At 40.7% G+C, this 17,230-nt stretch overlaps 2 protein-coding genes across 2 annotated transcripts; both read right to left on the bottom strand.

Moving 5' to 3' along the window:
- Nucleotides 1-1,655: 1,655 nt before the first annotated feature.
- Nucleotides 1,656-2,514, bottom strand: LOC146615955 (uncharacterized). The gene is made up of 3 exons (XM_085374202.1): nt 2,494-2,514; nt 2,222-2,385; nt 1,656-1,890 (listed from the first exon to the last, which is right to left on the bottom strand). Exons 1-3 carry the CDS (start codon nt 2,512-2,514, stop codon nt 1,656-1,658), a joined length of 420 nt encoding a protein of 139 aa, XP_085230328.1.
- A 1,677-nt stretch (nt 2,515-4,191) lies between these two features.
- On the bottom strand, nt 4,192-16,200 carry slain1a (SLAIN family member 1a). The gene is made up of 9 exons (XM_085374715.1): nt 15,770-16,200; nt 14,279-14,415; nt 10,714-10,830; nt 9,095-9,205; nt 8,748-8,897; nt 6,131-6,466; nt 5,209-5,397; nt 4,726-5,068; nt 4,192-4,267 (listed from the first exon to the last, which is right to left on the bottom strand). Exons 1-9 carry the CDS (start codon nt 16,198-16,200, stop codon nt 4,192-4,194), a joined length of 1,890 nt encoding a protein of 629 aa, XP_085230841.1.
- Nucleotides 16,201-17,230: the final 1,030 nt, after the last annotated feature.

The raw sequence follows: 17,230 nt of genomic DNA, 5'->3' as shown, positions 1-17,230 counted from the left end.
ACCACGAATCTCATTTTAAAATACGCAAATTAGTATTTTAAATCAAATTAAACAAATTTAAAAAATCTTATTTTGAAGGCTTCTTTGATTAACTTCCACACTGGCTCGTTGCGCACTCATACAACCTTGCTTAAAAAAGAGTGCCCTCTGATTGGTTTGTGCAACTGGGTCAACTGAATTTGATTGATTGGAACATAATATGGTTCCTCCCACTACTTTCCCCTTTGCTAAAGCGGATAATTCTGGAAATTAAACAATGGACCTCTATGTCTTTTGTGTTTACTTGTATTTTTATATAATTGTGTTATATATATATTTTTAGAAACTAATACTATTTTGTAATAATCTTAATATATCTATATTTCTTATATGTTTATTTGTATTTTTATGTAATTGTGTTATTTCATTTTTATATCATTACCATATCTTCAATTAATCCTTATGTATTATTTCTAATTGCTCACGTGGTCTCAGTCCTTACTGCCTTTAAGCAAAATTATTAATGTAATCCTTTTACAGTCAAATTTTACATTTTGTCCTCAGATAATAATCAAATCAAATCAAATCAAATCACTTTTATTGTCACATCACATGTGCAGGTACATTGGTACAGCACATGTGAGTGAAATTCTTGTGTGCGAGCTTCACAAGCAACAGAGTTGTGCAAAATACAATAATGTAAACAAGCAAAATACAAGAATGGCTACATCTGAAACTAATAAATATATGTACAATATATAATAGTATATGCATTTCTGGATGTGTATACTAAATATTTTTCTACGTGTGTGTGTGTGTGTGTGTGTGTGTGTTAATTAGTTAATAAACTAACTAATAGAAGTTTAGTAAACTAAATTCTAAAAATAGATAATAGATTATTAAGCTGAGGTGAAGGCGGTATCATCATCTGTGGTGTCATCCTTTCATCCAACTCTCAGCGTGAATCAATAAATGTGTCCAGCACATATTGCCACTATAAAACTATAATATTTTAATTTAATGCTTAATAACTCCCCAAACCCCATTTATGATTAATACTGAAGTCTCTATAGTCTGGCATGGGCTATTTATTTGATTTGCTGTAACACATTAGAGCTTCTTCTCTGTGGTATATGTGACAGCCAGACACTATGCATAAAAAATATGAAATATATGGATTCATACCATCATTAAAAAATCATGTCCCTTGCACTGCAGTTTAGTATATGCATCATTCAGCCACATGTGCATATTGGCCCTTTATGGTCAGATGTTTGTTTAAATGCAGTATACATATCCACCAATAATTATCTCTCCTTAAAATGGTCCCATCAGCCATACCTTACTACAGACTTTTCCATTTACACCTGTGCTCTTTGTAGCCAACTATAACAACATATATACACAGTTGATCCACATAAACTGTCTTGACCTTTGTCGTTTGTACATCAATTAAAATAAATAAACTTTTTGAAATCAAAAGTTTATTTAGGATTCCAAAGACAGCCTTTATCCTTATTGCAAAGCTTTAATTTCTTGCACTACAAAAAGTAGCATATATCATGATTTGTTGGTTAATTGACTCTGAGTCCATTTGCTTCTTTGCAGTATCACATATGCACATGTAGAACACAAATTACAGACATAGCCACAGCTACTTGCGTTTTCACCCAGGTTTAAGTGAATCTACGACTTAGGTCGTTGATTTTACGTAGTGCGTCTCGGTTGTCGATGGTCCTGTGGACTGTGATGAGGAAGGGGAAGGCAGAGGGAAGCTCCACCCTTTGACTCAGTTTCTGGTGACCCCAGTGAAGGCAATGCAGTCTCTCAGCCAGGTCCCGTCTGCCAGCTCGTTCCAGTCCGTCTTGCAGCAGCTTGGTCTTATTTGGCTTGTCCCATGACTTCTCGTACCTGCAAATAAAGAGGGACCTCTAAAAAGTATTTCATGGAAAGAAGAGAAATTCACTGATGTATAAAAAGCCAAAAAAAAAAGAACTGTATAAAAGTGACAGAGTGTCTAGAGAGCCCAAGTGACCATGATAAAACACAAATAAGTTATTTAAGTTTCTCACATGAGATTGCTGGGCATCTGCTTCAATTTCTTAAGACTACAATGATTTCAGATGACGTATAAAATTGGACTAAACACTGCTAAGATAAACAGATGTTGCCTTTTGATTTAGAAACACCAGTTTCTAAACAAAGCACATGCTACTTTCAAAAGTATACACACAGACTTTACCAGCTTTCCAGCATGGCCTTGGCCTGGACACTCTTCTCTGTAGAGCTGGCGTGGAAGCGTCCTATCTCAGTTCTGTTGAAGCCAAGCTCATATGCCAAAACTGTCCACTCAAAACCAAGCTGCCTGGAAATCTCCTGCAGCGTCTTTAGATTGATCACAGCATCCTGTAGGCAAAAAAAAAATAAAAAAGAGGGGAGGGGGATTCCATTGAGAAAAACGATCTAGTATAAATGATCTGCGCAAAAGTGCAGAAGAAAGCAGATTAGACATACCTCCTGGGCTTTGTTGGGCATTATCAAAAACTCCAAAAGGTCAGCACTGTGCACTCAATATCTGTCTTCAGGTCTGGTTTAATGATTTTGTGCAAAAGATAAAAGATAAGAGATTTTAGTCACCTTTCCTGAGGTACAGTATGTTAAAGTAGGGCGTGTTTGAGTGTTACTCTGGAGATTTAAAATCAACATACTCACTTGTTAAACATTAGTCACTTTGTGACCACCTTGTGACACTAACAGCTGCCACAGTGAATCTTCCAAAACCTCAAAACCCCCTAACTGTAATGTGCTAAAACTGAATTCTACATTTATTTTTTGAGCAGTAGCTTCCATAATATCAGCGATATTAGCATTCAGATATACTTTACACTTGAAGGAATATAGGACTGAACTTGGTTTAGTATTGTATTTTTACTAGGGAAGAATACAGGAATATGGTTTCACCCTTAGACCACCATTACTCCAAATGCTTTTAAGCTGAGTCATATCTGAGTTAAAGAAGGCATAGAGTTTGAACTGCAGTAAGTAGAGCTACAACTCCCCATTCATCCATCCCTTCGCAACTTTTCGATGGCCAGGTCATGGGGGGCAGAAGTCTAAGTCCCCAGCCACCTGTTCCCAAACCAGCCAGGAGACATAATTTCCTTGGTCTGCTCAGGCATCTCGTACTAGTGGGAGATGCTCAAAACAACTGGAGGCGTTCAGACATAAAAACAAAAAGAATTGAGGCGTTTCTGTGTCCTAGAGAGCCTATAGTTATGCCTTCGTGGGCAACATGCTCCTGGTAGGGTTTCCACAGCTCATCACTGGCTGCAATCCCTTTCCCCTTTTGCAATTTACCTATTTTCCCCCTCGATTCTTTACAAACAATTTTAATGAAGAAGAATGAAAAAACGTTTTGAAATGCTTTTATTCACTTTAAAAATTCACTTCCTCTTTAATTTCTTGCCATCCATTAAAAGCATGAGGGCTCCTTGTGCAATATCACTGCAGCAGTTACGCTTATCAAAGAACATTTCGGAATTGAATGTAAACATTAAATAAAAAGAAACTAAACAAAAGATAAAGTGTGTACAAGGTCATTAATGGATCTAATACTGAATGTGTTAATCAGAATTCTGATCCAAAGTGCTGCAAGGTCCAGCCAATAAGTATAACTAACATAAATTACATTACTTCTTCTTCTTTTTCACTTTTTTTTTTTACAGGCACGGGAAGTAACAAAATTCCAACTTCAGGTTCAACTTCATATCTGACACCACAGCCTGAAAAAAATAGTACTTCCGAAACTAATCATATGAAATCATTAAAAGCATGTACAAAAGCATGGGATATATTTTTCTAAGCTTTCGGTTGGAGAGAGACGTTTATTCTGCTCAATGCAAGAATTAACAACGACAAACCAAGAAACACATATCAGAGAGGATCTGTTTCACATTTAACAGCTGATTATCAGAGTATTGCCTGGTTGTTTCATGGTGTGTCAAGTCAAGGTTAAGATCCAGCCTGCTGGACCTGCACGCTCAACAGTCCTCACTTTGTCCTTCAGCAAGGAGTAGTGCTTATATTCATGATATCTGTCACTCTCACAGGTCGCAGCCCAAGTCTAGAGACCTGCTGAAAGAGACATTTTAAATCAGCTGGTGCCTACACAGCGATACCCTGTGCACCTCTCAAATTTCAGCTTATTTGGGTTCAGTAGCAGCCATCTTTCCAGCTGCCGTCCCTCAGGGCACTCAGAGCAGCCAGGCTCTTTGGAGGAGTAAGCAAACTGCAGACAGAAAAAAACCCAATATTATATAAGCATATAAGTTAATCAAAGATAAATAAAAAGATCCATCATCCCACAAAGAATCTTGTCTGTTTCTTTTAAAAGTTTCAGGAATCAGACCTGTGAATCCAGTGTGGTAGGTGAGAATTCTACCATTGAACCACCGATGCCACACCTAAAGATTGCTACATTACCACTCACCCACATGCTGAAAACACTAATAGTCTGACCAGGTTTGTCATCATATACTTCAATTGATTAACCAATTCATGGCTCAGAAAATTATTTTTTTACTGTCATCAGAGGATGAATTTTACCACCTCTGGTGATCCCCTGAGATAACCTTCTCATCAGGTCTAAATTTGAAGTTATCAAGTGCCTTTTTGCACATGCTCGTCAGTACTCATGTTGTTGTAGTTCTCCTTTAAACCCAAAGGAGTTAGCATATGTGTGCTTACCTGCGCGTGGGTTGGGTGATTTTACTGGGACGTGGAACGCCACTTGTTCCTATGAAGGAGGCTGGCCGAGGGAGGGAACTGCGGGGGACAGCTGACTGGTTGGTGCTGGTGGGTTTGAGGGCCTGTGGCAGCAAACTAATGCTGCTGCTGGGTTTGAGGGGTTGAGGCAGCGCGGCACTGCTGGAGATGGAGTTCAGACTGGCAGAGGTGGACAGAGAGGTGGAGGTGGGTCCCTGCTGGACTGTGGGGCTTACGTAGGCTGTCGCTTTTAGAGTGTGTCGCGCTGTTGTAGGGAAACTCCCGACACTCTGGACTCGCTGACTGAGCTGGCCTGGGGAAGGAACTGAAGGAATATTGTGAAGCAAAAGTGTCACTGCAATCCCTAGATTTTTAGTTGTCATCATTAGGCTGAGCGTTAACAGTTTATAAAAGTGATTTTTTCCTTTCTTTGATCATTCGCACACATAAAAACAGGCGTCTTACTGGAGGATTGAAGTCGTGCAAGCCCACTCGATGAGTCAAAGCTCTGGCTGTTCCGGAGGGAGGGCATCGTTGGCAAAGAGGAGGGACCGTGGGAGGGTGGGTTGACAGGGGAAGCCAGGCATGGAATGCTGGGGACACTAGGCATGCTGGGAGCTCGGATCAGGTTGGGCATGCTTCTTCGCAGCTTGTCTATGCAACAACATCAACAAAGCTGATCAGGTATTGCAGGTGCCCAGTTAGCATTTTTTTTTTTGGGCTTTTCAAAGTTTTAGGATTTTTTAGGGGACATTTTGGTGAATATGAAAGTAAGCGCTTTTAGCAAATATTTAATACATAGCATTTTCTCCTGTAGAAACACATCTTAGTTTTACACTTTAAATTTAAGCAGAATGACACGTCATATCCATTAATGAATGAATCTTTTCTTGTGGTCCACTCAAAATGTTGCACTATTCTTTTATCTATACTGACTTAATTGAACTTAGGACTTTAAAGAGGGGGAAAGTCTAATACTTGCTCCTTAAAGTAACAGCAGTATCAGTCTTAGACAGTCATGCAGTTATCTCTATAGACTGATATCTGCATATAAAGACACGCAATCTGTAGAGAAGGGACAACTGTGCTTTAATAGCTTTCTGTTTGCATTCCTCTTTTAGTCTAATTACATCTGAGCGGGCCTTGGTTGCATGCAGATAAACAGTGTGTGAAGAGCAAAATGATTGCATTTGCTGAAATGCAATCTTGAAACACTTAGCTATCACCTGATTAACATTTATCAGATTTTAAAATCTCTTCAGCATTTATAAAGATTGACATGCTGATAGAACAAGAAGTGTGGTCTAAGTCCAAAGATACTGACTGATCACTGAGTTTTTAACAGTCCTCTATCAGACATGTTCCCAGATCAGATCAGGTCACTCACCTGTGCTATTTGTGTATGCTGTTTGTGTCTCTGTGATCAGGCTAGAGGGTCCAGAGTACTGGGAGTGTCCACTGAGTGAAAACTGATGGGTGGTTGAGCTGCGTCTGCAGTCTCTGAAACTGGAGAAGGTGTGAGAGTGGGGCAGGCTGCCCCGCTGCATAGAGCCTGTGCGGAACAGTCGAGGCTGGGGAGGTGGGAGCTGGTCGTAACCCTCGTCCTCCTCGTCCTCCTCCTCGAGATCCATCTGACTGCGCCTGAGGGTGTGCAAGGAGAAGCTGGAGCTGCAACGGCTGGCCGTGGCTGTGGCTGAGGTAGAGGCGTAGTCTTGTCGGAGGCCTACAGGGGCGACAAATCAATGCATTTGTCCGAGGAAAGCACGAACCCTACGTGGTATAGGACACATTTCCTTCTGGAGGCGCCCCTCATTCATTATTCACTTACTGAATCGGCAGACCAGACTGATATAGAGAAGTTTATTCTGAAATGTCCTGCATAATTTAATAGCACACAAGCGCATCAAGATATCACTTCCTTTCAACTTCGTAAAGGTCAAACATTTATGTTAGTGTCAGCCATTTATTGGCAATGTTGCACAGTAATCTTTTCCAGTCTCTCCACAAGGCAGTGCATTACTGTTTACAACCAGAGTGGCTGTCAAACAAACACAAAAATCTCAGTCCACGAGGGCCGGTGTCCCTGTAGGTTTTAGATCTCACCCTGGGTCAACACACCAGAATCACATGATTAGCTCATTACAAGGCCTCTGGAGAACTTCAAGACATGATGAGAAGGTAATTTATCCATTTAAATCAGCTGTAATGGATCAAGGACACATCTAAAACCTGCAGGGACACCGGCCCTCGTGGACTGGGATTGGGGGCCCCTGCTGTAGTGTATATATAGAAGTGTTCACGCATTAGTGTTTAAAGCAATGTCAAACAATTTTCATGCCTTACAACAAATTTGTGGGTGGCTGCAGGTACGTAGAGAAGAACTTCAGTGTGACAGTTGGTGTCTGATTAAGGACTGTTTATGCTGAGGCAAGAGTGATTTGCAGCTCCATGCCATCTATCACTGTACCTGCTGGTGTCCAATCAACACCGAAAGACTTGATTCATACGTCTCAGATATTCTCTTATGTTTGGATGACATGAACTCCAACTGTGTTTTCAATCTCATAAAAGGACAGCATTGGCACATACTGCTTTGGCAAAGGGTCAGTTAATCAGTTTCCTATGAGCAGTGTTTCTACATGTTTCAAAATGTCACACTTTTCCACAATCAAGTTTTCAGATTTCTCGGCAGACTTTTCAGACCATGTCTGCCATCTAGATGCAAATAATAAATGTTTATTTTGTAAACAAACTGCCTTACTTAATATTTAATATTTTAGAAGAGAAGAAGGGTTATAAAAATATAGAGCATTATGTGGATGAAGCAATGTGTTAAATATTAAATTCTATGTTGTGACACTGACTGGATATTCTGACTGCAGTTTGATATAATGGCTGCATTGTAAAATTATTATGGGTAATTGTATATAAAAAACTATATTTTTAGATAGGTGCAGATATATAATCATGGATCACAGCATGAATATGTATATATTCATGTAGAAAGAGACTGTGTTTAGATATGTATATGTATTTATAGCTAGTGCATATGTAAATATTAGGCTATATAATCAGGAACACAAATATATGATAAATTAAATAGGGGGAAAGGAAGTGAACAGGAAATGGTAGATATTTGGGGGATTTCAGTCAATGGGGTTTCATCACAATAATATAATACTTGTCTTTTATTTTGTTCTTGTGTGAGTTTCTTTCAGTTATTAACATTTGATACTTAAATGTTCAAAATAAAGATTTCATTCATCCATATATTCTGACTGCATTCTATATATGTGCGGTTAGTTCATACCAATCATTTAACCCAAAATTCAAACAAGTTAAATGCACGGTATTTTACTCAAGTTGACCAAGTTACCTTCCTTTCCTCCATCACTAAGTAACTTATATGATGGTTATTATGATGTGACTGTGATGTTTTGTTCAGGGATCTTCCAGTTTCACACAGTTTCAGGCACTTGTGCAGAGCTGTTTTCCAGTCCTGTGATGCACAGGCGTAGAGGCAGCTCTGCGTAGGAGTGCGCTATGCGTCGGGTGTCGTACTTCTTGCCTTCCTTTTCTCGACTGTAGCCCACGCTTTCTAACACATTGGTAAACATTTTGGCTGCGATGGCTCCCTGCTTCAAATGCCTCGAAAAACATTCTGCTTATATCATTTTTATTAGCAGAGATGAGAAGAAATTAAGAGGAGCAGTCTAGAAACATTAACAGTTTCCTAGATTTTGCTTTTCTAATTCATTCAATTATTTGCTGTAACAGTTCTACAAAGCCTAGCAAAGTGCCTCTGCAAGCAGCTGCTGTCCTTTGCGTAAGCCATAATTCAAACCACCGACCACATTTCTATGTCGGAATATAAAGTGGACAAAACACACACAATCTGACAATACCATTGCAACCCATCACGACCTCTATCTGTAGCAGCGTTTCCTCAAATTTCTCCTATTTTCCCTCACATTTTGTATGAAACATCTAAACAGTCCACTCACTCTCCTCCTGAAGTCGTGCCATGACCTCCACATCTGTCATGTCCTGCAGTTTGTAGCTCATGGAGATCGAGTCATCTTCCAGCTCTGACACACCCACCTCGCTGTCCAGGGAAGACTGAGGGGTAATCGCCGCGTGCCGACGGCCCACGTCTAAAAAAAACAAAACAAAAACAAAAACATGCACGTCAACATCCCAACATTCACTTTCAAAGCATTTCTCTGACCGCGTCTCTGAGTTGTGAAATTTATGTGTACATAACTGTCGCAGATGGATGGTAACTCACACCTGATGAAACTGTAGAAATTAATGACACGGCAGAGGAGACGTGTTGCGGGTGATTTCTTACTGTGGAGAGTGGAGTTTGACAGGAAGGTGGGTGTTCTGTCAGCGAGGCTGCAGCTGGCCCTGAGAGGGAGACTCGGCTGGAGATAGGACTGACCAGATGACGGCAACGGAGCTTCAAAGGAGAAAATCACAGCACGAGAGAGAAGAAATTCAATCACTGATGACTAGCCTAACCTGCACTCTCTGCTGTTTGTGTTAATATAGAACACAGATGAACGAGCTGAAGGAGCTGTCTTCTGGTGGAGTCTGAAAGTGCTTGCCTCCATCTGTTTGAGGGTATGACCTTATAATCTCCTCCCTGCAGTTTGGTGTAATCTGATTGTAAACTCCAAGGAGCAGGTTGTTTAAGAATCTGGGTTATGTAGCGAGTTCCAAAAGCATTTTGGAAGCAACAGATGCTTTTGGCTCGATGTTGTTATTACTTTTGGATGAGACAACAACTATGAGGTCAGCAGAAACGGTTTTAATACGAGCAATGACGATTATTGCGCCCTAAAGGCTAAAAGGCTTTGAATGTTGCCAATGCAAAATTTTAGCTTTTGCATTATGTGAATTTTTTCCTGTCATTTGCTTTGTTTTGTGATGTTGTTAGATTTTGTTTTCAAGGGGTTAGAGACGCAGGTTTGAGTTACCTTGCAAAAGTTGCCCAATTTAAAGAGAAACGAGATTAAACATTACCGTCAAGGTGTCACTATGTTAGCATGCTTCAATTAATTCTAATTAACTAATTAATTAAGTTACAATGACTCTTTAAAAAAGAAAACTGTTTTTTTAATGTTTCATTATCGCCCACTCGCACTAGAGTAAAACCTGGATGGCAACATCCAATTACCTGGTGATTGCACTGATAATTTTTGCTTTCAACCAATGGATTGGCCCTAGATGCATAGAGCATGCAACTCCCTCAACTTCTGAGCAACCAGAGGAATGTCAACTGCAAAGGTCTGGTGGGAGGCAACCTGTCTCAGACTGCCATCCTGTGTGCAAGGTGTCACTTTGGACATAGAGGACTTGTTTCCGCTGGCTGTGTTCTGGTTAAATTCAACTAATTGCAGTCGTGGTCCTCGTCTCCATTTCAAAAACAATGAGCTCATGTTCAAGTTTATTGTACACTTTGATCGTGCCACAGTCTCCAAAGACTGTTTCATCTAGTATGACTGTACCATTGTTGAAATCACTTCCAAGCATCTTTATTTATAAGGGCCAAATCACAGTCACCTCGAGGCACTTTATATTGTAAGTTAAATACCCAGTGGACTGGCTATGTATGTGTGTGAATGTGCAAACCCATTAGGATTCATCTTTGTCTGTAGAAGATCATCAAATCAAACAGTTTTTGAGAGATTTCAGTTTGGGCCAAATCGGGGAACCAATCAATAAACTTTCATTTCCATCCACAGGCCAACTCTGACAGCATGCTTACAAATGAGATAATAAGAAACGTAATAATCCCCCACCCCCCAAAAAAACAATGGCTCTTTTAAATAGTGAAACTTACCATTTAACAAATTAGTTTGTTTAGTGATTTCAGTTTGTAGGTACATACTGACCCACTAAGCCTACCAGATGTAAGAGTGTCTGTTTTGTGGTTAGCAGGAATCAGATGTGTATTGGTGTTACCTGAGGACTCGGTTAGTGCAGCAGGTTTAGTGTAAGGCAGGATGGGGCAGCTGAGGGTGGAGAGCCCCTCTATGCAGCTGTACGGACGAACGGAGGACACTCCTCGCCACCGCTTTGCTAGAGACAGGATTGCAGGGAAGGGCATGTTAGTCTGATTGCTTTAGCATGTAGCACAAACATACAGTACATGGGTTATATATTTTAAGACACTCTGGCCAAATGTTAATCTGCTTCTAGCAGATCAGTACTGACCTTGCAAATGTCTGAGCTCGGACAGAAGAGGCTCATACAGTAAGACGAGGTTTAGCTTACCACTGCGGCTTATTGGGCTAAACCGCAGTTATCTTTTGGCTAGGTCTCAGGATAAGCAGGGATTGTGCATGTAGGCTACAACCCATTCCCAAAATCAGAATTAGATTTACTATGAACTAGTTTTTTTGGTGTACACGGTTTATTTATAGTCCTTAAATGTGATTTTCATTACTTTATTCATTTTATGGTTCAACACTACAATAACAGGGATAGCACAGTAGGTAGAGTGGTGGCCCCATGATCGGAAGGTCGGGGGTTCGACTCCACTGAACGGCTACCCTGAGGTACCCCGAGGTACCCCTGAGCAAGGTACCGTCCCTACACACTGCTCCCCGGGCGCTGCATTGGTGGCTGCCCACTGCTTCACTGGGTGAATGGGTTAAATGCAGAGGAGCTATTTCCCTATGGGGACTAACACACACACTTTACACTTTACACTTAACATGCACTTTATTAACGGCAACTAAGAGCATTTGGGTTTGGGTTACCAGATTGTTTGCTGTCATATCTATTAATTTCTGATAAATAGCCATTAAAGCAATTAGTTGCAATATAAAAAACCCTAGCTACAGGGTACACTTTTAGAGGATGATACTATTATTCTTGTTAATTAATGCCAACTAGCAGTGAGTAAATTCAGCTTGGTTACATAACGTGCATTCAGTGTGTCTGATTGGTAGTCTGAGAGGGTTACACCTGACAAAGTGGAGCGTTCGGCACTCCTGACACAAATAAGCTCAAACTCCACTGGATGAAACTAGCATTCACAGCCAGTTGCACCAACAATGGCTGCTGGCTCTCAAATACAAGGATGTATTCATGACCCCGAGGAGGAGAGCCAGCCTTCCCCGAATACAGCTTTAAAGGAAGAAGAGAACCGTCAACGGCACAAACACACACCAAAAAACATCAACACAGACACTAACAAATATGCATTATCAGGTCACAGTGTGGAGACCACCCACAATTAATATGAAAATATTCCATCACAGGAAATTCTTTCGGATATTAAAGTCAAAGCACGCAGGTGAGCAGCATATAGAGCTTTGAAAGTACAAGTCTCTTGCACAGGCTCTTGGTGCAGGGAGTGCTGAGCGAATCTGACTCGACAACCCATTTAATGTAAGCATGTTTCTATGGTAACCATATCCCCATGCATGAGAGCAGAAACTATAAAGCACCAGATCTGAAACTGGGCCCAGCAGCAAATATATATTTAATAGCACGCAAGTATATGAGCCGTAATGATTTTGGATTTAGGTTAGCTCGTACATATGTCCCATTATCATTTCTGAAACCTCAATAAACCCCTTGCCCCACTTAGTGGAAACATGCTTAGAGAAAAGGATATTATAGCATGCAAAGACTTTGCTTTGGTCTGCCACGAGTAAAGGTTATGCAGCTGTTAGTAAAACAAAAACTGTGAGGATAATGACAGAGACCGAGTTAAAATGAAAGCAATGGTGGATAAAATGCACCGTCATTGTCAGCAGTAATATTGTTGGTAACTAAGTTGGGTTTCAACCATCTAATCCTTAAACAACTTTTGTTTCAATGACTTTGCTAAAACAGTATTAACATATACATTTAGCACAAAAACTAAGGAAATTTGAGTTTGGTCGACTATTTCTTTGTTGTAACAATGCTTCTTGACGATAACTGTTGGAAAGTCTGTTTATTTCCCCTTAAATGCTGCCATATTTGCAAGAAAAATGCATTTGTGTGTTGAGCAGCACAGCTGAGTATGTAGGTTGCGCCTGTGAAAAGCTGGTGACCAGCATGTGAGGAGGAGGTGGAAGGCTATTGTGGCCGTATATGTTTCCTATACATGCTACAAAGGCCCCTGTTTGTTAAATGAATACATTGTTAAGCTGTCAGTATGTCTTGTTTCTTCAGACTTCAATCATCCAATCCAATAAACAACACGAAACAAGAGTCAAAAGCAGAATGAGCTGTTTGCTGTTGGCAGAGAAGATCTGGCAGGTTTTCATAGATTTGGCAAAAACTCAGAATCAGTATGAAACTGCAGTGATTCAATCAGGCCGGCCGCAAACTGCAGACATACCTGTGATACTAGTTCATCATTCAAGAAAGTGACAACAGCTGTACGACATATATGTAAGTGACAGAGTTAAAATCAGCATGTGTTTTATGGGAATGTTTTTTCCCAGAAGAAGCTATGGAGAAAGAAAATTTAAGGCTGTGAGATGTAGTCATCTTACTTTGAACAGCCATAAAGCATATAGACCAGCACAGGCCAAAACTGAAAGGCTGTTAATGTGCTCATGGGCATATTGTTATTAATATACATGCTTTTAATATAAGATCAATAGTCTATGTTTTAATATCATAGTTACTGTCACTACGGAAACGCCATTTGATTCAAAGACTAAGTAGCTACAATAATAACAGATTTATCGATTCTAGATAATCACAATAATCAAACTGTTATGATCATATAACAGATAAAGGAAAAGATAAAATCAGATCAAGACTGGATCGTCCATTATGAAATCTCATACAGCACAATATTTGTAATACCGTAGTTTCATGCTTAATTCTCATAATGCTGTATGTGAAAACTATGAGTGGATTGAGTTATGAGTTACTCATGAAAATAGGTAATTAGGTGACATATAAGTCTCGCAAAATGTATATCAAATATGTTTTTTTAATAATTTATTTTGCAGGCTACACTTTATACTTTATTTTTATTTATAACCTGTATTTAAATTTAAAATGTAAAAATTCCATCACTTAAAATATACTTTTTTCATAAAATCCAGTAAAATCAGGCTGTTATTAGAGGTTCAGATGGTGCAATGATGATAACTTAATGAAAGCTTTATAATTATTTCTGCATTATTTTGCAGTGAACACAGGGTTTAGCCTTTCATGAACACACATCAAGCTCTTCCAAGGTGATCTTTCTTTAATTCATGTATAAATATCTTCATCTTTAGTGGATCTTAAGTACAGCCTGAGATGTGTACACGTGAGTCCTCTGCTACTCCAAAAATAACCACTCACTGGGAACACAGGGTGAAGTAAAACTCACAACTTTAAAGAGAGAGCGAGTGAAATGTTGGAGCCGGTGAGCTCTGTGCAGTGAAAACCTCCCACGGTTCACACGCTGCAGAAGAAATTCTGCTGCACATGGAAACATTTTGTGTGAAGTGTTTTTCAGCTTATGATCACATTTCAGCAGCCAGCGAGGCGGATGTGGCCACACCTGGGGCTAAGTACACTGTACCTTGGTCCAGTCTGTGACAGAGGGTCATTTTAGCGAGCTCCACCTCAGGCCCCGGGTGGTCCAGTACCTGCCTGCACCACTGGAGAGGGCTGAGGAAACTGTGGCCATGCAGCTTAGCTTTGGGACTCACATACAGCCTGGAAAATGCAGCAAAAAAACTGTTAGATCTTGTCACCTTTACAGGCAGCCCATGTTCTTTTTTTTACACACAAAACACAGATGATAAATTAACTCGGGGCTGCTGTGTATTTGCAGTGCAATCAAAAAATAGTTGCTAGAGAGCAAAGAAAATAAATAGCAGCTCAAGATCTCAAAGAGTGTGTTTTACAGCCCCAACATTTCTCAGCTGCTATTACCCAGTGAAATAAAACCACTGTGGCTGTGTGATTTTTATACAATCCAAATGCCAACCAAATGCCCTAAAAGCTTCTACAACATGGGAAGAATCTCTGGGACCCAGACTTGGAACTGAAACGGAAAATGGACGGACCAAATGCATAGACTTGCAAATGGCAATGTTATCTTTTCTGTTGTGAAATTTAGTCAATGATCAATTAGATGGAATTTATTTTTATGTAGTACATGAAATTATCAACCTATTTATCAGCAAATCTCTTCTTCTTCTTCTTTCTTTACGGATCGCCACAGCACATCTTCTGCCTCCATCTCACCTCATCCTCTACCATGAGTGAAAATAATTTAATTGACCTTTATCGTCAGCCAGAAAAGAAATTAAATAAATCCCAAGAAATTGCACGTTTGTCACTGTGTGTGTGCCTGTAAATCCTAGTATACTAGGTTCCCGGCCTGAAGCTAAATATCTAAGGAAAAGAAAACTTGCCAGACAGAACTGGGCTTTTTTCCCCTCCAGCAACTAGGCCACAGCATTACACTGACTTGGGGGTGGAAGGGTAATTGTGTTAAATGTAGTAAAGCTATACCAGCACAGCGGCTGAACTGTATCTCATCAGCACTGCATTCAGCTGTGTGCTACATTTTCCACATCGTCACACCAGATACATAAAGCTGGAAACGGTTCAGCAGTCAGATACCTTAGTCTACAGCCTGTGCTTCAAAGTAGTTCAGCCTATGGCTGAACACAACACACAAAGCCGAGCTGTTTGATCAGAGGCTGAAGGGGGGTCATTGTTTCTAATTTCATCCAGCGCTGCCTACTCTGAATAGATACCTATGCTGCACGCACAGTGCATGCTGGGATGCCCAAAGCTTGTGTCAGATCTGGTTTTTATTGTTTTGCTCCTCGTGTAAGAGTCACTCTATTTGCCAGAGTCTGTAAGTCTGTTCCACCAAAACAGATGCAATCAATACATACGATACATGACATACACTGCCTCAAAATGATGGCTGGTTCACTGTCATGTGGCCCATGAAGCATGTATTAGGGTCAGACCAACAGAGGGGGAAACTGACTTTCACTGTAAATTCAAACAAGGCATGTAATGAACTGGTAGACATAAACAGAGCAGTTACCAGCTATCAGGCTCTAAGACGGGGAGCACGACGTTGAGGTCCAAAATCTCAACCTCATCCAAAACAGTCGTGTCTCCAGCGGCGCCGCTGTCTTCCACAGCGGCATCAGGAGACGCCGAGCTCGGCTGAAAATAGGCGAAAGGTTCCTCCGCTGAGCCTCGAGGTGCGGGGACACTTGAAACGTCATATTTAGCAGAGAAGCTGTCGCTCGCGCACGCCGTACCCCCGTGCAGACACGACAACGAGGTCTGAAGATGAGGGCCGATGGAGCAATTGTTTACAGCGTTCGCTCGAGTCCGCAATTGTTCGTTTTGCTTCTCCAATTTTCGCACCAGTTCCTGCAGCTTGAGCACCTCGAGCTCCGCGCTGGTAATTTTATTGTTGCCATTGACGTCTGCCATCATCTGGGGGTTCAACACCTCTGCTTCCATTTGGTAAAAAACACATTGAGATGGGCGGAAAAATAAAGCACGGCCTGTCTGCAGAGGGTCCTCTTCTATTCAGAGAGGGTGTCCAGATTCCCCCCTTTAAGCTGCTACACACACTCTCACAGATACACACTGATGATGCTGCTGCTGCTGGGATGACTGCACAGGCTCCATCTGATTGGTCAGCAGCTTGGAGTTCAACTCCCATCGCACCACTGCTGAGGAAGTATTTATTATAGGCACACACAGAGCGGATAACCTGAATGTTATTCTCAAGCTACACTTTCGGTCTTGCACACAAACAAAAAAAAAAAAAACTAAAAAACGACCCCCCCCCCCCCCCCCAAAAAAAAACAAACAAACAACAACAACAACAAACAAACAATATAAGTAGCCCAGTACAACTGTGGGGGGCATTTAAAAAAATACTCATTTATTTTTTTTAAAAATAACAAAAAAGTAGCTACAGCAATGGCAACCACTTCAATATGTACTCCCGTTTCGCTGCTTGTTAATGCAGTTATGTTTGCAGGTACATTTAAGCATGCAGACATGGTCAAGACAACCTGCTGAAGTTGCAACATAGCATGAGATTGGAAAGGAAAGGAGATTTAAGTGACTTTGAATTTGGCGTGGTTGTTGGTGTCAGACAGCCTAGTCTCAGTATTAGAGAAACTGCGGATCTACAGGGATTTTCCCACACAACAATCTCTAGTGTTTACAGAAAATGGTGGAAGTGAGCAAAACGTGTGTGGGTCAAAAAGCCTTGTTGATGTCAGAGGGTCAGAGGAACATAACCGGATTGCTTTGAGCTGATAAGAAGGCAGTCACTGAAACAAACAATCGTTACACCCAAAGTATGCAGAAGAGCATCTCTGAATATACAATGTGATGAACCTAAAGGGTGCACACACTCACCAAAAATGCACCATAGTGATTTGAAAAATGTTGCCTGGTTTGATGAGTCTCAGGGTTTTTTTGTATTCAGATGGCGGAGTCAGAAATTGTAACGAATGCGCAACGTGTCAGACCA

Source organism: Diplotaxodon limnothrissa, linkage group LG16, assembly GCF_057381915.1.
Source record: "Diplotaxodon limnothrissa isolate DT_005_m linkage group LG16, D_limnothrissa_male_GT1.1, whole genome shotgun sequence".
Taxonomy (NCBI): domain Eukaryota; kingdom Metazoa; phylum Chordata; class Actinopteri; order Cichliformes; family Cichlidae; genus Diplotaxodon; species Diplotaxodon limnothrissa.
Note: the sequence above shows the minus strand (reverse complement) of the source record. Positions and strands in the feature narration are given on the sequence as shown.

Bases quoted from the DNA above. Each gene is read 5' to 3' on its own strand.
- slain1a (XM_085374715.1), bottom strand. From the start codon at position 16,200: ATGGAAGCAGAGGTGTTGAACCCCCAGATGATGGCAGACGTCAATGGC. The intron at 6,467-8,747 runs GTGAGTGGACTG...TCGCCCCTGTAG, and splicing joins GGCACGACTTCAGGAGGAGA to GCCTCCGACAAGACTACGCC. The intron at 5,398-6,130 runs GTGAGTGACCTG...GTTGTTGCATAG, and splicing joins AGCATACACAAATAGCACAG to ACAAGCTGCGAAGAAGCATG.
- LOC146615955 (XM_085374202.1), bottom strand. From the start codon at position 2,514: ATGCCCAACAAAGCCCAGGAG. The intron at 2,386-2,493 runs GTATGTCTAATC...TTTTGCCTACAG, and splicing joins TGCCCAACAAAGCCCAGGAG to GATGCTGTGATCAATCTAAA. The intron at 1,891-2,221 runs GTAAAGTCTGTG...CTTTATTTGCAG, and splicing joins AAGGCCATGCTGGAAAGCTG to GTACGAGAAGTCATGGGACA.